The 22,174-nt window shown below is 32.8% G+C and overlaps 1 protein-coding gene across 3 annotated transcripts in view; it reads right to left on the bottom strand.

Annotated features, from left to right (window-relative positions):
* The window catches only part of LOC148279537 (trehalase-like), a 139,455-nt gene that overhangs the window by 57,251 nt on the left and 60,030 nt on the right, over positions 1-22,174 (bottom strand). For all 3 annotated transcript variants that reach the window (XR_015822842.1, XM_088229771.1, XM_088229772.1), the window contains exon 2: positions 20,005-20,697. Coding sequence is in view for 2 of the 3 variants with exons in the window: in XM_088229771.1 (XP_088085897.1) it covers positions 20,005-20,198 (194 nt within the window). In the remaining variant the exon portion in view is untranslated. The remainder of the gene's footprint in view (positions 1-20,004; positions 20,698-22,174) is intronic.

The raw sequence follows: 22,174 nt of genomic DNA, 5'->3' as shown, positions 1-22,174 counted from the left end.
TTTTAAATAAACAAGTCCCTATATGCTTGAAAAGACAAGTATTTGAATCGTGCATATTGCCGGTGACAACATATGGACTAGAAACCATGTCTATAACACAAAAAGGTAGCCAGAAATTAAAATGCACGCAACGATCCATGGAGAGACAGATGCTCGGTGTATGTCTAAGAGACAGGCGCCGAACTGGAGTCGTGGATATCATGGATCGTGCAGCGAAATTGAAATGGCAGTGGGCAGGGCACTTGGCGAGACAAAATGATGGCAGGTGAACACCCAGAATAATAAAGTGGAGACCATGGGCAAACAAAAGAAGTGTTGGAAGGCCACAGAAAAGATGAGCCGACGACATTGCCTCTATTGCCGGTAAAACGTGGATGATGAAAGCGAGTGATAGGAAGGAATAGAGACGTTTGGAAGAGGCCGCGATCCAGCAGTGGAGAGAATAAGGCTGCAGAAGAAGAAGAACAAGATTTATATATGTATTTTTTTTTTCATACTTATGTTAAAGGTAATTTATTTATTTATTTATTTTGTTCATTAACACCCAAGAGGCATTTACAAAAAATAAAAATGAAATACATGCTAACATACTAAATAAAAAACAGAATATACAGAACAAAATTGTGAAATTAGTTAAAAAGGATATAGTAAAAAGTTTTACAAAGCAAAAAAAGCAATAATAACAAAGGTATGCAAGAAAAAACAGCAAGCATATAAACAAAAAATGCTAAGATATGAGCTTGTGAAATAAATTCTGTAAAGCAAACACGGTAAATAAAGTTTTACGGTAAGCAAGAAAGACAAATTTAAGTTAAATTAATAAACAAGAAAGCATATATTATCGCGAAAAAAGAAGAAATAAAAATATGTATCTATGAAATGCGTATTAGCCAATACTATAATGCAATTTGATATAATATTAAAAAATAAAAAAACAAGTATAAGGTAATAAAAATAAACAAGTAAGTATTTTTTTTAATTTCTGGAATTGAATTGTCAATAATAGTTTGACGAGCAGCTACAAATAAACTTGATATTGTGGACTTATAAGATGGTAAAGAATTGGACAGAATGTCTGCAGCCGTTCCATAAGTGTTACCTAACCTATGCAGTCTCGGTATCAATGAATTGTTTTGTTGGTTGGAAGAAGTACTGGAGCAATGAAACAATAAAGTACTCCTAGTGTTGACAGCGGGTACTCTAAAATTGATCAATTCAAGTATTTTTGGTGCGTCAAAAAGAGAGTTTACAATTTTATACAGTACAATGAGATCATTAATAGTTCTTCTTTCAGAAAGTGTCAGGTTAAGCAGTGTTAATAAATAGTCATAATTCACATTTTGTATTGGAATGTTTAGTTTGTAGTTTATATATCGTAGAAATATATGTTGAATGTTTTCTACATTATAAACATGAACATTATAGCAGGGTGACCATATTGATGAATTAAAATCTAAATTACTTCTTACAAGAGAACAGTATAATATTTTCAATGATCGGATGGACTTGAAATTTTTTGTATTTCTTAAAATAAAGCCCAACATTTTTAATGCCTTGCTTGAAATTTCGTTGACATGATATACAAAAGACAATTTTTCATAAAAAAATACCCCGAGATCCTTTATCACTGATACTGTAGAAAGATTGACACCGCCAATACTGTAACAAAAAATGAGCGGTTTTTTTTATTCGATGAAAACGAATGATATGACATTTTTTAGTGTTTAAGTACATTTTATTTTCTTTACACCACTCATCTAGAGAATTGAGGTTCTGTTGAACGGAAAGGCAATCTTCAAAGGTCTTTATCACCCTATATATTTTAAGGTCATCCGCAAAAAGTAAAAACATGACGCCATTAAAAATTTTTGTTATATCGTTGATAAAAAGTGAAAAAAGCCGATTTATGCCGTTTATTTATTTATTTATTAACGGACATTGTCCATGTATACAATTTATAAGGTTTAAATATTACAATAAAAGAATAGTTTAAAACATTTAAAGAAAAAAGAAAGAAGCATTGACAAACATAAGGGACATCGAGACAAGATCTGGACTATTTATTTAGTGCTCGTTTAAATCGTTGTAAACTTAAACCAAAAAAGTCCAGATCCTGTCTTGAGTTAACAATACGACAAAGGCGGGTCATTGGAGAATTTAGGCCATAGTTTGTTCTATGCTGATCGATGAACAGTACTTCATTGTTTCTCAATCTACGAGTCGGAATATTGAATTTTACTTGTCCCAGTAATGATGGAACATCGATTATACCATTTAGTATGCCGAACATATATATGGAGTCAATATTAGTTCTACGTTTTTGTAGACTAGAAATATTTAACATTGACTCTATTTCAGCATAAGAATAATTATCTCTCTCTAGTCCGAGCATCCACGCTATTTTTCGAAGCAAGCGATGTTGGACTGATTCAATGTGATTTATGCGATTGACATAGAATGGAGACCAGACCACTGAGGCATATTCAAGAAGAGGGCGAACAGTTGAGCAATAAAGAGTTTTGATTGTACGGACATTAGTAAAATCAGAGGATATTCTGTTAATGAAGCCAAGTAATTTCAGTGATTTATTTACTGTATTATCTATATGCTCGTTGTATGTCAGTTTATAGTCCAAAACAACTCCTAAATCTCTGATGGACTTGACTACATCAATTTTGGAGTTTTCTAATAGGTACTCGAAGGAAATTGGTTGTTTTGTTCTATGAAATGACATTATTTTGCATTTTTTAAAAATGCAAAAATAAATAAATGATGTTTTTAATTAGCAATTAAACTAATTGGATTCTGAGAAGTCCCAGCTTTCTTCCGTCGCTTAGTTGGATTATAGTTAGTTATTACTCTGACTAATTACGTATTTATTGATACTTGATCACTTGTGCAAATAATTGATCGGTAATAATCGATGTATCTGTTTGTTATAGGCTGGCGCATAGGCGGGTGGTTCGAAAGAACCAAGACCGGAGAGTTACAGGGAAGATATTGAAAGCGCAAGGTAAGTACACATCTTCAATGCATGCATTACCACTAATTGTCTATGCGTTCATGAAATGTCAGGGTGCTCACAAACCTAACGCCCAGGTGGACATTTCACCCGGGATTCGGAAAGTAAAATTTGTGTAAATATGCTGGATGTTAAAACAAAAAATATTTATCCTTGCTACGCGAAGAATGAATATCCACTAATTTAGCAACACAACTGTATACGAGAGAGTACGAAGATAGCACTCATAACAAGGAAGATAGAGACGCTGTTCTGTGTCGGGTATTGTGTAAAACAGAGTCAGTTTGCAGTCGGTTGATGACAGTGATGGGGGTAGCACGCGCTATTTAAATTATTTTGCTATAACAAGGCTAAATTATATGTTTATTTACATAAATTTTGAAAAAAGAATCATTTAAAAAAATGCCATATATTTTTTTACAGAATATTTTACATTTGCTTTCTTATGTTACACAAAAATTATAGCTGTCCATTATTTATTATAGGAGCAAAAATTCATTAGCATTTTCTTGTATACCCACGAACAGGCCATGCCTTTGTGGGATTTTTTTGTTTACTATTTTTACTATTCATATGTATTTCATTGCTATGTAATTATGCTTTATTTTTTGAATACTCTGTGTTTATTGTAAAAAAAATAAAACAAAAAAAAACATAATGTATCGATGTGTTTTTTTCGAATAATAATAATAATGTTTGGATAATTTATATAGCGCCATTTTTGTGAAAATCACCTTAAGGGCGCTGTACAATAAATAAATATCCCAGCACGTCTTGCAGCTACAGAGCGCATGGACGGTTGGGATTCTAGTTCCTCGTCTCCAATTATGATATATTACAATTATGATATATAGGAGCTAGATAACAGCACGTCTTGCAGCTACAGAGCGCATTGCCAGTAAGAAATCTAGCCCTTATTTATATTTTTATTTTTCAACATTTTATTTGACAATGAAGTTAAGAGTTTAAGTGATATTTTAAAAAACGAAATAAAAAGCAAATTTATAAAAAATAGAAGTTAGATTATAAAAAGTCTTGCAGCTACTGAGCGCATGGACGGTTGAAATTTTAGACCCCATTTACTAAATTTAGATATTTGATAGTTGATAACATTTACATAATATGATAAAAATATTTTTTACATTTTTTACATTTTTTTTTGCACCACAACAGGTCAGGAGGCCTAATTACAGTGGTGAATTACATCACAGAGCACCCAGGCTTGAGAAAAATCACATTTTAATTTTGTGTTCTCACCGGGAATCGAGCCCGGAACCTTCCGTGCGTGAGTCAAACGTCTTGACCACTACACCACGGAGGCCGCAATGATAATAATGAATGTCTGACCACTGTCTTTTAAGAGGTAATATCGACTCCCAGTCATTTTTCCTTTGTTCACGGGCACTTGAATATTTTTTTTAATTCCTTTGCCAAATTTATGTTAGACTATACCCCGAGTAGCCTCTAAACAAGTTCATGTAGCGAATATTCATATTAATACATTCCATGTTCGCTTCCCAATTGGAGCATAATATAATGGTACATAGCCCGAAGGCTTGTCCGCGGCAAAAAATCAGCCATAATGGAGGACTATTGAAAGTGAAAGAGATAGGCATTATGAATATAATATGTATGATTTATTATGAATGGTAACATAATCAATGCCAAAACGATGTTTTAAAATCATTTAAGTAGGGTCATGTGGGGAACAGTGTAACACGGGGTACACAATAACAGTAATAATATTTCTATTATATTTATTCGTAGCATCACTGTTTTCTCTACAGCCAGGGCGATTACAATGGGAAGTGTACATTTCCCTTAAATTTTATCTACAAAGTAAAATTAATATAGTGCATAGATTTATATGCGATGTCCTTTAAAATACAGTCAAACTCGGTTATAACGATCACGGAAATAGCGAGATCTCGTATGTAACGAGGAAACATTAGTTGACATTTTAGTTCATGGTTTTTTCCATACAATTATTCACTGTTATAACGAGCTACTTCTCGGAAATACCGAACAAAAATACTATACAAAAAATCTTCAATTGTTAAAAACATCATTCTCGAAATAAAAATCTAAGTAATAAAATTTAAACGATCGGCTAAAGTAAAGGATAAATACCGCCGGGCGTTGGGATCGGATTATGTTTATGATAGCTATGTAAGTGTCTAGGACGTCTAGGTACCTAATTGGATTTTTCGCCGACAATATTGAAAAATTAACACATGGTTTTTAAAAAATCCAAGCTTTGTGAACTTAGTAAGTGCCGGTTCGGCACATTGTTACAATTTACAGCTGCTTTTATAGTTTATGGAGCACATGCTTGTTTCGGGGGTTTTTACGGGTTTATTATAGATTTTTCAATGTTCTAGCCTTATTTTAATACATAATAAACATTACAAGTGGGTGATATCAAATGAGTTCTAGACCAGATCAGTCAAAACCTACCCACTGTAAAAAAATATGTATGAATTGTATGTACACATATGTATTTACTTAGTGACAATGAGCAAGAGCGATTGTATAAAAAAAACCTTTCTCTGGTATAACGAGTAACGCTTATAGCGAGCAAATTCGTGGTCCCATCTTCCTCGTAATAACCAAGTTCGATTGTATAATATGTAATGTTTATTTTTTTGCAATTATTTAATTATGTGCGTGCCTCCACTTTCCATTATGTTGTATCCCAAGTCAACACAGGGCCCTTGGCCTCATGGAGTTTGGGATACGTTATTATTGTATTTTTTGTAATATATATGTTTTGTATGAATGAATGAATAAATAAATAAATAAATAAGTTTTCTGTATGATAAGCAGAATATGCGTACATTTTTTTTTCATACCGACTTTTCTATGTCTATCAGTTTAACGACATGTATTTTAATAAGCAACCCTTATATGCACTGATTAGGTTATAAAAATATTTGATGTTGTGGGAGAAATAGTTAAAAAAAGAGTGAGGGCATGCAGGGAGGGGCGTGAGTTTAATAGGTATGGAGTGACTATTACAATGGGACATCGTATAATGGGCTATATTGAAAGGTTGTTTGATTATTGATTAAATGAACATTATTTTCTAAAGCCTTCCTAATGTGAAAGATTTCCATAATATTAACTTTTAATCCTTTATTATTTAAATGTAAGATTTTAACGTCTGTATCTATATTAACGTCATGATTACAATCAATCTACAAATAATAAATGATGTGGTTTTAAATCCGCGTATTGGTTTTATATTTTTGTGCAATTAATAATAAGTGGCGCATTCGGTATAACGAAGAACTGTACAATATACACTAGTTGACTTAAGTGTGGACACTTTTCAAAATTTGTAGTTTGACCGATGAAAAAAACTTTTTTGTAATAAAGCTTTACCGAAAAATTTTTTCGCGTTACTTGTACTATATTTTATTAATTGACATGCCTTTTGTAATGCCAAACTAGAAAAAAAAATTAAATACTATTCACGATAAATTAAAGCATTTGCCTTAAAAACACTGAAATTTAGCGAGTAATATTTTCGAGTTGTGGCAACATTATATTATCATATGTTCATTCTAAACCAATCATAGAGCATATAAAAATGGCCTACGCTCCAATTAGGACACTCGAAGATGCAACAAGATAAGTTTTGCAATTGTTTAACTTAGCCATTCCTTAAAATAAAGTAATCGGTTTTTTTTTTTTTTTTGTATCATTGAAAATACTCCTAAAATGCCAAAACGTGCTGATTGGTCACCTGGAAAAAGAAGCAGAGCAGTTACACTTCGTGAAGAAGGCTATACATTTGGAGAAATCGCTAAAAAATTGGGCGATGGAGCTACCTAGTCTGGAGTAAGAAAGGTTTTCTAACGTTGCAAGGAGACCAAAAATACAAGAGCTGCTTCAAAATCCGGCCAAAAACCGAAGGTTTCACCACAAGATGAAAGAAGAATTTATCGACTTGCCCTACAGGATCGCCGTCAAACATCTAAAGATATAAATAAGGTTATTAAAGTTACTTGACTTGATATTACCGACAGAACAGTTAGGAAAAAAATATACAAGGATGGATTACGAGCAAGAATACCTAGAAAGCCTTACCTGAGCATAAATCAGAAGCAAAAACGACTTAAATGGGCTGCAACGTATAAGAATTGGACGACAGAAGACTGGGCAAAAGTGATGGGACCAAAATTTATATTTTTGGGAGTAATGGGATCAGATTTGTTCATCGTCAAGGCAAAAATATGCTACCAGAATGCACCACTGCGACAATGAAACATCTTGTGAGTGTGATGGTGTGGACTTGCATGACAAGAGATGGTGTTGGGCGACTGAGAGTGGTAGAAGGCACAATTACTGCTAAAAGGTACCAAGACTTGATTCTGGAGCCTAAATTATTGCACAGCATCGATGATTTGTTCGAAGGTGACCATAGTAGATGCACTTTCAGCAAGATGGTGCTCCATGGAATACAGCCAAAATGAGCATTAAATGGTTACAGGACCACAACGTCAATGTTCTTTCTTCCAGGGAACAGTCCAGATTTGAATCCTATGGAAAAATACTGGTTTCTCGTTGCACCCTGAGTATTAAAAGAGAATTGATAGAGGCGATAATTCAAGCATGGTTTAATATCATCACACCTGATGATTCACGACGTTTGGTGGACTCTAGGAGGTCCCAACAGAATGCCCGTACGAGGTTCTCGCGTAACCTAAACTTCTTAATACCGAGAACGCGTACGATGTTTGCTCGGAGACACTTTTCATGTTTACTTCCAAGAGTGTTCAACGTCTTGGATGAACATTTAAGGTTCTCCAAAACAACGTCATTATTTAAGGTGAAGATCCATAATTGGATTGTATCGAGGGGAAGAGACCACTGTATGAGATTGCTTCGGGAATAAATGCATAACATCGCTGCTGTTTTCATTATTATCCATATACGTATATAGTATATGTGTATGTCATCACTGTCACACGTATTAATTTATAACTTTTCTACATTCCATTTTTCGACATGAATAAATTTTTATTATTTATATTTTTCTATTATTATTTTGTATATTGTTTTGCATACTGTTATGATTACTTGTATATTGTTTTAATACGTAAATAAATATTTTTGATTTATATATCGAAGAGTCCCGACTTAACACGGAATTTTCTAACAAGTCGGGACATAGAAAAAAATTGTGCATTAAATAAATAAAAATATGCCTCGGAGGATTGAGCAAGTTATTAAACTCAAAGGATTTCCGACGAAATATTAATACTATACGTCAATTAAAAATATTTTAGTAAATCTTTCTAAATAATACATAATTTGCGTTTTGACACGTCGTTGTTTTATTCACTATTAACTAACAACAACAACAACAACAAACCATCACGCCGTTTCCCCGTAGGGGTAGGCAGAGATGATAGAACGCCATAACACTATATCTTGGCATACAGACCTCGCTTCCTCTACATTCATACATCTTCTTATGCACGCACGCCGATTATTCCTACTTTTGACATGTCCATCTTCAAGTATTTGATGGACTTGATCGTGCCATGTCTTTCTCGGTCTTCCTCGTTTTCTGCATCCATCAACATTTGCATCGTAGATCCTTTTAGTCGTTCTTTCGCTGTCCATTCGCTCTACATGTCCAAACCAACGCAGCACCCCTTTCTTAATTCTGTCAATAATGCATTATTATTAACTATTAACTACATTTATCAAAATAATAAAAAACGCTCATTAATACAGATTAAAATATTAACATATTACAACAGAGATGAAGAACATTTAAGAAAAGGTAATATAGAAGTTTAGGCATCTACAGGGCTTATGACCTGTCAATGGCTGGTTTAAGTGGCCACTTTACACACTGTGTAACATTCACCATTCTGTCTATATTTGAACATCTATATTCCTTCAATTCTTTCACCTGTTGATGTTTGTGAAGCTAAAGAGCTGGAACCTTTATTTATGCGGGTGAGAATCATCTGATTGAATTATTTCACCTACATACATCCTCAAAATATTGTTGTCAAATTAAAATAGTTTAACATATTGTTAAATTAATTAGCTAACCCAATTACAGTTAAACACTGACATAATGAGGAAGTTCAGTGGTTTTTTAATTTTTTTTTATTTGTTAATAGATTGTTAAACTAAGTCAAATTTTTTTTTTAAATTTTTATATATCGTATTATCGGCGCTACGATTTTTCAAAGTTTTGTATTTCTGAAATAACTCCGCGTGTAACGTCAGAGGTTCATTTCCGCTTATTCTCATTCAGTTCTTCCCATTGGTCCAGAAGCGACAAGCAGACCGGAAATCTTCCATAGCTCTCAGATCATAGGTTGATTCACATGAACCAGTGACGTCATTTAAAGTAATGCGCTTTTATCAAAATATTTATTATTATTTTTTCTGTACATTTTCAAGAAACTTTGGAGTACAATTTAATGCTCTAATTTTTACCTCGCGTAAGAAAACGTTTTTTGTATCCAATTTCCCGTAGGGCTGAAGTTCCTCATTGTGAAATAGTTTAATGAATATCGATATGAGCTGTTTTTAAAAAGTGTCCACACTTAAGTCCACTAGTGTATACCAGGCCCCGAGCATCTCGGCACATGTGAAGTTGCTTTGATTAAGATAGGCCGAACATGTACAGCGAATGCCTGACTCACGTGTCTCTAAAAGAATAATGAGCGGACGCCCTGGTGGAAGGAGATCAGTGGGAAGACCCAGGCTGAGATGGAGGATGAAGTGAAAAAGGATGCAGCGCAGTTTCTCCAGGTGGCAAATTGGAAGACGGCGGCGACAGAGTTGGAGGCGAAAGTTGCAAGAGGCCGAAGCTCGATATGGGCTGTAGCGCCATCGGAGAGAGACTATGGTGAAGATTTATATGGGGTTCGCATGTTAGTTTAATTTATGTTTTGACAAAGAGACGGGTACATCTCGAAACAGACATAGAAAAGTCGAAAAGTGGTTATGCACAAATATTTAAGAACATTTCGAATAACTATTGATTTACTGTGCGATTTACTTTTTCTTCATTTTTAATATTATTTCCATTTGTAAATACTCACTACAAACTACAAACCTTAAAATATATTTTTTCCACATAAATTTTAATTTTTAAACAACTTTCATTAATGTTTTCTTTTTCCTTCTCTTTTTTATACTTTCATAATTAACCTTACATTTAATTGCTTTTTAATATGGAAACTTCACTGGTCCATTAGAATTAAGTCCAATTGTGTAAAATATTAAACTTTGTAACTGTACTGTATGTTTCCTGAATAAAAGAAAATAAAATAAAAATAAAATAAAATAAATAAGTTTTCATAAAACATTTTTTTTTAATCTGAAATTAAATATTTGTTAGACTATTCCCCATCTGACCCTACACAATCAGGTCTTAGAACAAGCACTGCAGCCCCCTATAATTAGTGGCTTAGAGGTGCGGCAGTGAACCTGGCTTGGTCACGTGGTGCGGACGCGCAACAGCAATCGCCCAGAAGAATTTATCTTCAACTATACAGTCATAGTAAAGGTATGGATTCCATATCTTCTACTGTAATCGCCCCCCTGTCCCTGGGTTCGTATTATTTATCTTCAATTTTATCTATAAGTAAAATTAAGTTTTCTGCATGAAAATAGAATATGTTTACAATTTTTTTATAAACATTTTCAATTATTAGAAAAACATTAGACAATGGAAGAAAACTAAATGATTTATTATTTTCATTCAAAATATTAAATTCAGTATTTGATTGTTTCCAACTGTTACAGCTAATTAACTTGCGAGTTCCGGGTCGGGTTACCCGCTTTAATAAACTCTTCTTTGTAAATGTATCTACAACAAACTACAGCGCACACTCGCCAATAAGGAGAATTCATGCGTTTGCAAATGAATACGCATATAATATCGATATATTTAATATAACACTTTTGAATTTTAAAATGCAGTGCATTAATTTACTATCTTCAAATTGAAATACGTAAATAATACCATATTTATTCCAATTGTGTACCGTTTATTGACTTACATCTATTCCAAATTATTATTTTTGTTACTTCTTTAAATTTTAAGATTATTTTAATATAACTGATACGAAAAAATGCACTTCTGTTCTCTGCACTGTATTATTCATATGTATGTATTATTATGTACAACCATATATTTTTTTACTAATATGTAAAGATTATTATTTTTCATCTTTTTATTTTTATTTTTCTTCTTTATTTTTTGCTGCTTCTGTGTAAAATACATGTCTGTCTATTTTATTTTTTTATTTTCTTTTTTTAGGAAACATACAGTACAGTTACAAAGTTTAATATTTTACACAATTAGACTTAATTCTAATGGACCAGTGAAGTTTCCATCTTATAAAGCAATTATATGTAAGGTTAATTATGAAAGTATAAAAAAGAGAAAGTATAAAAAAGAGTCTACATTTGTATATATGTATGGAAAACATGTAAAAGCCTACAAGGCGTTTAAATAAATTAATAAATTAAATAAATAAATAAATTACCAGTTACCGACAAAAATACTTTAAATTTTAACACAAATATACACACTTTTGTATATAAATATCGATATCAGTTTATACCGTCTCAGTATATACCGATGAAGATAATAATCGTGGCCCTACTGGTAGCAACATTCGGGTATCGTTAAATATTGCTGAAAAAATGAAAAATGAGGGTACTATTTGCAAACCCGGCAAAATTCATGTTTCTTTATTTTTAGCAAATCACAAAAAATGAAACAATACTTATCTTCAACTTTTTTTAAACTTATATTTTATACTTAATATTTTAAACGTTACCAGTGATGACATAACCATGATTATGTCAAGAAACAGTAGAGAAATAATAAATTTAATTTTGTACATTCCAACTTTACAATACTCAAGTAGAGGTTGCCACGTTTGCAACAAACCCGATAATTTAAAAGTAAAGTTCTTACAAATAAAGCCGTATTTTTAATTGACAATGTTATAATTATTGTAAAAAATTGTATTCCAATTGGAACTTAATTAAGTTACAATTATTATCTAACTTTTTTTAGATTTTGGATTTTGCCGGGTTTGCAAGTAGTACCCTCAAATATTGTCTTAAAAAATAATTTAGAGATATATTTATTACGGTAATTGAGAGGTTAGTATTGTAATAATTTATTTTTTTATCTTAAATGATGGAAGGGTAAGAAAAATGTGTCAAACGACTTATAAATGAAATATATGCACTGAATGTTATTGAATATTTGTTTACCAGTTTCAAGACTTACCCGTCTCTTCGTCAGGACACTTATAAAACCAAAATGCAAAATCCACCATACACCTATGGACAAAAAAAGTTCGCACTTACCCCGCTATCCGTAATTCCCAGTTTACCTGACTCTATTTCTTAGAAACGATTTTATTATTTAACAATTGCTTTTGTTTATTGTTAAGGAATATATTGGCTGCACATTTAAAGTAATTACATTTTTAAACGCTTCATCAGTCTTTTAAAAACTACGTCTGAAGAAACATCGCTACAAAAATATGGAGAGTTCGGGTTAAATGTCTATCGCGGTAAAATCGAAAATTATTACTCTGTCACAGGAAAATATGTCGAATCGTAAAATTTTTCGTAGAATCGGTTTCTCGGAGTGTTACTATTTATTAAAGTATTTATTTATTTAAAAATAAAAGAAAATACTTAAAATCATTAAAATAGCATTATATCAACTCAATAACTCATAAGTTAACCCAAAGAAATTTTTTTGATAATGATCCTTAAGATAAAAATAACTTTATTTAATTTACTTACATATAACTTTGAATTATCTATCCTTACCTCTGTTTTGTATAAACGCATTTAACTCTTTAATAAAGATACCAGTCTCGAAGATGTCGCGAAAGCGATGAAACCGGTCACTGGATATTCCAAATTTGTGGATTAAAGTATCACTCGTGTTTTATTTATAACATAAATTAAAGATATGTAGTTTTGCCATTACTTAGGAGAGTCCGTCTATGTGTTTGGATCATGATTCTGACAATAATGTTTTTTTTTATTGTGTGGCTTGACACATTTTTGCGTTACACCATCCAAGTAGTAAATCTCAATTGTAAACAAATGAGGGGCATATTATTAGTACCTCGCTCCTCCCGACTAAACAATTTGCGAATAAGTGCAAAATGACGTCCGCATATCTAACTACGTAGTGCGAACAGCGGAAAGTCGTCAAATCACTTCCGCTCTATAATGCGCTCGTGTAGTGATAATGACATGCTAATTTATATAGCGTCGCTTTTGTGAAAATCACTTCAAGGACGCTGGTACTCGTACCCGTGGGTTCGGGCCAGGCTTGACAGTGCCGCGGTGAGTGACATGGCTAATATTCTCTAACCCCCTCAAATAAAAAAGACATACCATATTTTGCCAGATTGTAGATTTCATCGAGACGAATCCGGTAATAACCATACTAAGCGAGACTTATTTTTGGAATCTCTAAGTTCAGTCGTATCACTCCACTACTTCGGGAATTACACTGGCTACGATTTCCACAGAGGGTCGAATACAAACTCTGTTGGCTTATGTTTAAATCACTGCACAACTCTGCTCCGGAATATCTAAGGGAACTATGCATTCCAGATGAACTAGCTGACAGGCGTCTCACGCTTAGATCAGCTACGTCTACGGCGAGAAAATAAGTTATATTATACCTCTACGCAAACAGCGCACTAAATTTAGTGAACGCGCATTTGCGGTCGCAAGCCTGCGGCGTGGAATGCTCTCCCAGCAGAGATGCGAGGCTGTGAAAGTGAAGTGATGTTTCGGAAAAAACTTAAAACCCACTTGTTCTCTAAATCATTTGAATAAATCCGTAGCATGTGACAACAAAATAAATTGTTTTCATTAAATTACAAATTTAAAAGCTTTAATTAAATTTAATTATCTATAGAATCACTATGTTAAGCGCCCTTGAGGTATTATAATACTAAAATGGCGCTATATAAGTTATCCATAATAATAATAAGAATAACAATATTATAAACATAAAATAGGGAAATATATATATTTTTTCACATTTTCAAAAAATAAAGGTCTACTAAATACTGTCCAGTAAAAAATATTTTTTTTGATAATTATTAGTAGTGTATGGATGGGTCCGTGAGAATTGATTTTAGGTTAAATGACAAAGATGGATTACAATTGAAGTAATTTATTAAGTAAATACGCACGAGTTACATCCTTACATTTTTGTACAGCAGGTATTTACAATAGCGAACACTGGACGGAGAGCTGTGGTGAGCGGCACTAAATGTGTAATGTTCTTCCGGTGCACGACGTTTAATATCTTGTCCGAGCTGACGTGGCAGCGGATTACACGTTGCGGATCAAAACGGGGTTAGGCTCTGCCAACCACACGGCCTTTGGTGTAGCTCTCCACAGTAGCATAATACATATTTTTAAATTTGTAATTTTAGATTCCCGCAAAAACGGTCATTCCATTGGCCACGCCCCTAATACGTCACGATTCATGTTTTTTCCTTACCATTCAAATTCATTTAGAATATTGCCACGAATATTGACGTCACAACTATCAAGGCCAACCAAGTCGCGTTTTTCTAGCGACGTATTTAAAAAAAATTCTTTTTTGTATTTATATATGAAAACATTTCTTCACAATATCCATATTGATTTTGAAAATCCAATTAATTATTCTAAATCCTTTTCATATATTTTTATCGGTATTCGTAGTTTGTGATATTTCCCTATTATAATATATCAGAAGGCGCGTAGAATCATGTTTGCATATCTGACATCCCGCCTGCGCGCATGCGTGAAGTGGCCGTGTAATGTTACCAGACTGTGAACAATATATTATCATAACAAACTTTTTGAACTTTTTCAAAGATGGTAAATGGTAATTATATTTATTTATTCATGCATTTCATAATATATACAGTTTTTTGTTCACTTTTCCCAACTGTATGAAACAGTACTTATGATTTTCTTGCTGTATTACTGTAGAATGTTTTATTATTTTAACTTTCTACTGAATATGCTGTATAATTTTTAGGTTATTTTTTTAAATATAAATCTTGTATAATTTTTCGGTATATTTTTTTTTACAAATCTTGGGTATAAGGAAATTTATGTTAAAAAAAAATACACATATATTAAGCCAAATATGTTAGCATTAAAAATGTTTGTAAAAGGCAGATTTGCCGTTTTTGTTAATAAAATAAAAAAATATATAAAAATAACACAAATATAAGATAGATTTGTGTATTGTTATATCATGTTTTATCACAAAAGATATTTTACTGGCTGAACTATAAAAAAAAACAGTTACTTTGATTAAGCACACGTATTTTTTTAAATAATCATTAAGTAATTAAGTAAAATTAATACCGTTTAATATTATACTAACGTTTTTTAATAGAAAGTCGGGTAAACAAATCGACCACCCTGGCAATACTAACAAAATGTCCACCTTGTTTTATTTAATAATCTGACAGACGGTAAAACAATCGAATTCTTAAATAATATTATAACTCATGAACTGTGATCCCACCGTATTCCCTTTTAATCCCAGCAGTATTTTGACACTTAAAAACGACACGACACGGCACAATTGAATTTAAATCGGCAGTTGCGTACTAAGCCACGTCTACAGAGTAACTAATGGCCAGAACGTAAAACTACTCATGTGTGAGTAGTTTAGTCGGTTTCAGATAAAATATATCATTCCATTGGGAAAAATTCTTATAGATAAATAAAAACTCTTATTTATAGACGACACTACTAATCAATTACTTAAATAATTTCTCCCTTCGTGAGCGAACCCGCGGATAGACGAATGTACTCGTATATAGGGTGAGTGCTATAGTAATTGGACATGTTATAGTAATTGGACATGCTATAGTAATTGGACATACTATAGTAATTGGACAATCTAATCGTCAAAAATAAATAAACGTCCGAATTTACGAGTATCTCCACCATAAGATAAACACTTTTTGTGTGTGTTTTTTCTTAAAATGAACGGATTACATTAATTTATTTTTGACCATTAGATTTAGAATGTCAAGTCCAATTACTATACTCGAATCTAGATTTAAGAGTCCTGGACATAAGATAAACCTCTTCAAAACAGAGCAGGCTTAAAGGTCCTTAATTTAACCCATGAAAACCTTTGTAAAAGCGGGAAAAACTCTGTACGGGAGTCGTTCTATCTAAACTAACCAATATTTACATATGTATACAATTCCTCTGTACGTGTGATGTCGCCGTATTTCTTCTTAACGGCTTAACCGATTTACATGCGGTTTTCAGAGAAATATAGATCTTTGCGCTGTGCGTGTTCGTAGATATTAAAATCTTCAATTGATTATGTAAAAAAGAAGCATGTACAAATGACTTCATATTATACAGGGTGTTCTTTAAACCCTGTCACATCCGAAACCACGATGATTAGTATGGGCAAGAAGACATATTAGCATATTAAAAAAAAAAAATTAGAACGCAGAATTTTTTATAAAATAAAATATTAAAAAAAACAAATAGTTGCTTACTTCTGCAGGGGAGATGCGAGGGGGCGTGGTTATGTGGTTGACGGTGTATCAGACTCCCCTCCCCTCTCCACACTTCTCCCTTGCAGAAGTGAGCAACCATTTGTTTTTTTTAATATTTTATTTTTGTAAATGTTATTAGTTCTAAAAAAATATTTTAATATGCCAATGTGTCTTCTTGCTCATACTGATCACCGTGGTTTCGGATGTGACAGGGTTTTAAGAACACCCTGTATAATAGGAATAGGAAGCCTGGGCTGGTATTCCGAACGCGTTTACAGCGCGCTATAATGCGTATTTAGTACGTAAAAACGCGCTATACCGCGCTATAATTTCGTTTGGAATACCAGCCCTGGTTATGTTTATAGACCTCTGTAAAAGAAAGCATTGATGTATGAGAGCATTCTTTATAAAAGAAAAACGTCCCAATGTATAGAGCCTACCCTAACTCAATATGCCTAAAAAGTGACATAATATAATACATTAGACATCTTCATGCTAAATTATTATTTAAATTCAAAAGTGCGGTCGAATTTCAACAGATCCTCTTGCGTTTGTTTTGAAGCGTGAACATATATTTATAATAATTAGTCTTGGAACAAAAATTTAGAATATCTTAATTAATAAATAACACGTGATTACGTCAAATGGCGGACAATGACAATCTTGTACGTCTGAAAATATATTTGGCTGTGTGGGCGAGTGTAAGTACAGCTGACAACTCCTACATAAAGAAGACAGTATATTCTATTTTAGTTTCTGTAAATAAATAGTATTTCTGAAATATTATATATTCTGCTCACTTAGGAACATCTTGGACATGGGCACTCTCAGAATTGTATTTTCGCTCTTTTCAGTCAGTGGCTACCTGTGGTATAGTGGGCTGGGGAGGTTGCACGGCGTCTATCATGAACCCCCTAATAAATGTACAAAAAATAATACTTATGATGCTTTGATGTCGTCCCCCTTTCCCATATTAGACATTGTTTCAATTTATGAAGGTACTGGACTTTAGACAATTAAAAAAAAGAGTTATTGACACATTTCTGGTCATGCGGTTACAAGAGTAGATCCCAGCAGAACGCTGAAATTTTTCATACAGAAACCTTAATTTTACGTCGTATACACGGTGTTTCAGGGCCAGACCGCGAAACTTCGAATGAACATTCCTCGTGGTGAGCTTTAAACAAATCCCAATAACATATTGGCAAAATGTCATTTAAAAAAAAAAAAATAAATAAAATGCAGTAAATCCTTAATTTCTCAGACAAGCAGTCCCTCCCCTCTCCTGCCTAGCCGCTTCCCTTGTTCGCGTCTGGTGCGTAGCGCTTCGTTGGTCGAATATGTTTTTATCGCACCTTTTTTTTTGTCGGGGAGGGGTAAGGGTTTGCGGAAGGCACGCTAGTCGGAGAAATTAAAGATGTTCTCCATTTTGAGATCACATTTTTTTTTTTTTTAATTTTATGGGGATTTTTCAAAAAGTTTACCTTGAGGAATGTACCTCTGAAGTTTCGCGGTCTGGCCCTGAAACACCGTGTATACGACGTAAAATTAAGGTTTCTGTATGAAAAATTTGTATAAAGTTGAAGAAAAATGGTTTTTTGTGGTAGTACTTCCCATTGTAGTACGGGCCCCTGGGCCCCGATTACAATGGAAAGATAGCAGAGTCATCTTCATAAAATAACTTTGTTTTTAACCACTAATTTTTATTTTCCACCGACCGGTTTCAAAGCAAACAAGCTTCTTCGTCAAGGTTTACGTAACTAAATAATTGATTCCTTTTTTATTTTATCATGTTCACTAAATACTACACGTGGACGCAATAAATCGTCGTTTTTTCCTTACACGGGTGGTAATTTGATATCATTATTTTCGAAGTTAGACAGAAGAGTACTTAAAGAAATATTGTTTATTTGGTTATTAATTATTGTTTTCTTATTATGACTCGCTTTTTTAATTTCTAAGATTTCTAAGTTGTCTAATTTTAATATTTTATTTTCAACATGAAGTACTTTTAATCCAGTGTCTTTATTGAAGTTATGATTATTTTCTATCAGATGATTTGCGAATTCAGAAAAAATATTATTATTTAAGCATCTTAAGTGTTCTTTTACTCTAATATTAAAGTTTCTTTTAGTTTTTCCAATGTAGATTGAATCGCAATCATTACAATTTAATTGGTATATCCCAGATTTATTATATTTATGGACAGAAAACTTCATTTTACTTTATAGATAAAATTGAAGATAAATATTGACTTTCCATTATAATCGGGGCCGCATAATTTTTGTACTTCAGCGTGTATTTTTAAAATATCTCGTCTCTTGCTCAATATAACACAAGTTACAGCACCGCTTCCGAAGGGCCTTTTTAGCACAGTATTTTTAGAAGAAAAATATTAAGATTCTAACATGGCAACAAAATAAACTCAATAATTTTGTTGCAAGAGAGGGATTTTTTTTAAAAAGGGAATACGGAAGTCAAGGCATTTGCAGGGCTTTTGACCTGTCATTGGCTGGTTTAAGTGGCCACTTTACACACTGTATAATATTCGCCATATATCTTAACAACTCCCTAGGGAGGAAATCTAGCCTGTTACAAACATTTGGACATACTCAACGCATTTTTTTAAATATTTTTTTTAGTTTTTTTTTTACAATGTACATAAGAGGTAAAACAAAGTAATTAAAAAAATAAATAATAATTACATAGAAACAAAATACATTTAACAGTAAAAATAGTAAACAAAAAATCCCACAAAGGCATGGCCTGTTCGTGGGTATACAAGAAATGTTTATGAATTTTTTGCTCCTATAATAAATAGACAGGTATAATATTTTTTGTGTAATATAAGAAAGAGAAAAGAAAATATTCTGTAAAAGATAAAAGGATTTTTTTTATTTTATAGTAATTAAAAAAGAAAATAAAAAATTAAAAAAAACATTAAAATATTCCTTAACATTAAAGGGCAACAAAATATATCATAGAAAAAAAAGAGTTAATTTCTTTAGTTTGAATCCAGGATAGTGCGTGTTTTTTAAAAAAAGGAAAATTTTGAAAATTTGGGGTCAATGAAATATTTTAAGGAAAAAAAATTTTTTGGGCCTATAAAATATGCAGAGGTCTTTTTGCTAGCCTTGTTTTACAATGTGGTATTTCTAACACCATTTCGTCTTTGACTTGATCTATTTGAATTACTTGAAAATACATTTTGGTTCTTAAATAATATATATGTTAAACATTGAAAACAATATATTTTCTTATTTCCAAAAGTTTAACTTCTTCGAACAATTGGGTAGAAGGAAAAGTGTGGTTTTTGTGAAGCATTTTTTAAGATAATTTTTTGAACAGTTTCTATATGGTTGTTAAAAGCTCAATAAATAGTGTTTATTATGATGATAATGTAATTACCTTTCACATGTCGGCGGCAAATGACTTCTATCCTCTGCTTCTACCCTTGGAAGAAAAGTTCCAACAAAAATCACAGAAAACACAACAGCCAATGACGTAGAAATGTTAAGAAAAATCGGCAATCTTCGGCGGTTTGGGGCGAACTTATTCAAAATTTCAAAATAAAAAATATCACTAAATAAATTACGAGCCATCGTAAAATAATCAATAGGATAAAACTATCACAATTAAACTAAATAATATCACTTCTTGACGTTTAATCTCCGACAGAAATCACATTTAAGTTAACTTTTAAAAGGAAAATAATTAAATCATAAAAAACGCGTCATTTTTCAAAAAGAAAAATGCGCGTTAGGTGATTATTTAGCCAGGAACAATTTAAAAATCACAATTCACTAAATAAAAATTTGGCAACACTTTTTTTAGAATAGTTATCTATGGATACTGATGAATGTCACTGTAGTGTGGGTTTTCCCGCGTTTTTCTTCGGAATGCGCGCGTTATCCACGGTTTTCCTTCGGCGGGGTCCGTTCGGCTATGCACTCGGTCGGCGCGGGGTGCGGCGAATTACTTAATCATTTTCACACACACGGCGCTGGCGGGACCGTTCCGTCCTACGTCGGCAGACGAATGAGAGACGATTCGAACCTCATGTTGTTTGGGGGTCGATTGTGTAATCAGGCAGGCGCGAATCTGAAAAAAGAAAATAAACTCATTGATTAGATTCGGTGGCCGATCGCGTCATTGTAATATGAAAAATAGGAAATTAGGCAAACAAGATTTTCTACGGATTCTCTGTATATACGTCAAAGGCAGATATTCATCTGTTATGTTCGAGATTTTTTGTGTCCAGGCGGTAGATGAATACAGTTAAAATAGAACCCAAACCCTAAACGAATCTTTTCAACTCAACGGTAGTTCTCAGGTAAAAATCCCGAATGAGTAAATCGAGCGGAGAGAAGTCCGCCCCTTTGTTTATTAGTTGGTGAGTTCGCCTACCATTCCTGGGTTCTTGGGTTCGATTCCTGACAGGGTTGACATACTTGAAAACGCTCAAATGGTAAGTCCTACTCATCACATTGCCCCTTCCAATTACCTCTTATTCCGATTGATGATTCATGGTTTGGCTGAGCATCACTTCCATTTTTATAAAGATGCCAAAAAATAGCTCGATTTGCAGATAACCTCAAAAGATGAGTCGTTCTTAAGAGGTGGCATTCGTATGCAGCCAGAATAAGAGGAATAAAAGAAAGAGAGAAAGTAGTCGCCAGCGATGGACAATACTTTCAATAACATGTTCTTTACTATTTAAAAACAAAGCATTAACTTTCACGAAAAACCAGCGAAAATTAATTAAAATCCCCAATATGTTAGGTACAAATGGTATTTTCTTAGCAAAGAAATGAAATTAATGTAGTATATTATTCAAGAGTTCATGTTTAACAGCTGACAAAATAAAATAGAACGTTTGGCACGTCACCAAATCTGTCACACCTTTAACATTTTTTGTTCCATTTTATTTTTAAACCGTAGTGGGCGGTTCTGTCCACCTCTGTATCGTCATAATTCCATGTCCGCTCCCTACTTGGAGCATATGGTGTCTACAGTGAGCCTCTTGGCATCTCTGTCAGCTGCCAGCTGCTGTGCGTCCTCTTAAGTCATGAACTACCGACGAGTCGGCAGCGGACGTCCAATGTCTCGATTATGAACGTTACCTTAACTGTCTATATCGAGACGGTATACTTAAATACCACATTGTAAAACGAGGCTCGCACAGAGTCATGCATATTTTATAGGCCCAAAAATTTTTAATTATTTTTTTACTGATAATATTTAATTGATTCCAAACTCTAAAAATTTTCCTTCTTTTAAAAAACATGCACTATCCTGGATTCAAACTAAAGATATGAACTTTTTTTTTCTATGATTTATTTTGTTGCCCTTTAATAATAAGGAATATTTTTGTGTTTTTTTTTAAATATTTTTTATTTCCTTTTTTAATAACTATAAAAAAATACCACATTATCTTTGAGAGAATATTTTATTTTTCCTTTCTTATGTTATACAAAAATATTATAACTGTCCATTATTTATTATAGGAGCAAAAATTCATTAACATTTTCTTATATACCCACGAACAGGCCATACCTTTGTGGGATTTTTGTTTACT

The sequence above is a fragment of the Micrasema longulum genome, unplaced genomic scaffold (assembly GCF_059751315.1).
Source record: "Micrasema longulum isolate JH-2025_06_02 unplaced genomic scaffold, ASM5975131v1 h1tg000707l, whole genome shotgun sequence".
NCBI classification, from domain to species: Eukaryota; Metazoa; Arthropoda; class Insecta; order Trichoptera; family Brachycentridae; genus Micrasema; species Micrasema longulum.
The sequence above is the reverse complement of the archived record's forward strand: the minus strand, read 5'-3'. Positions and strand labels throughout refer to the sequence as shown.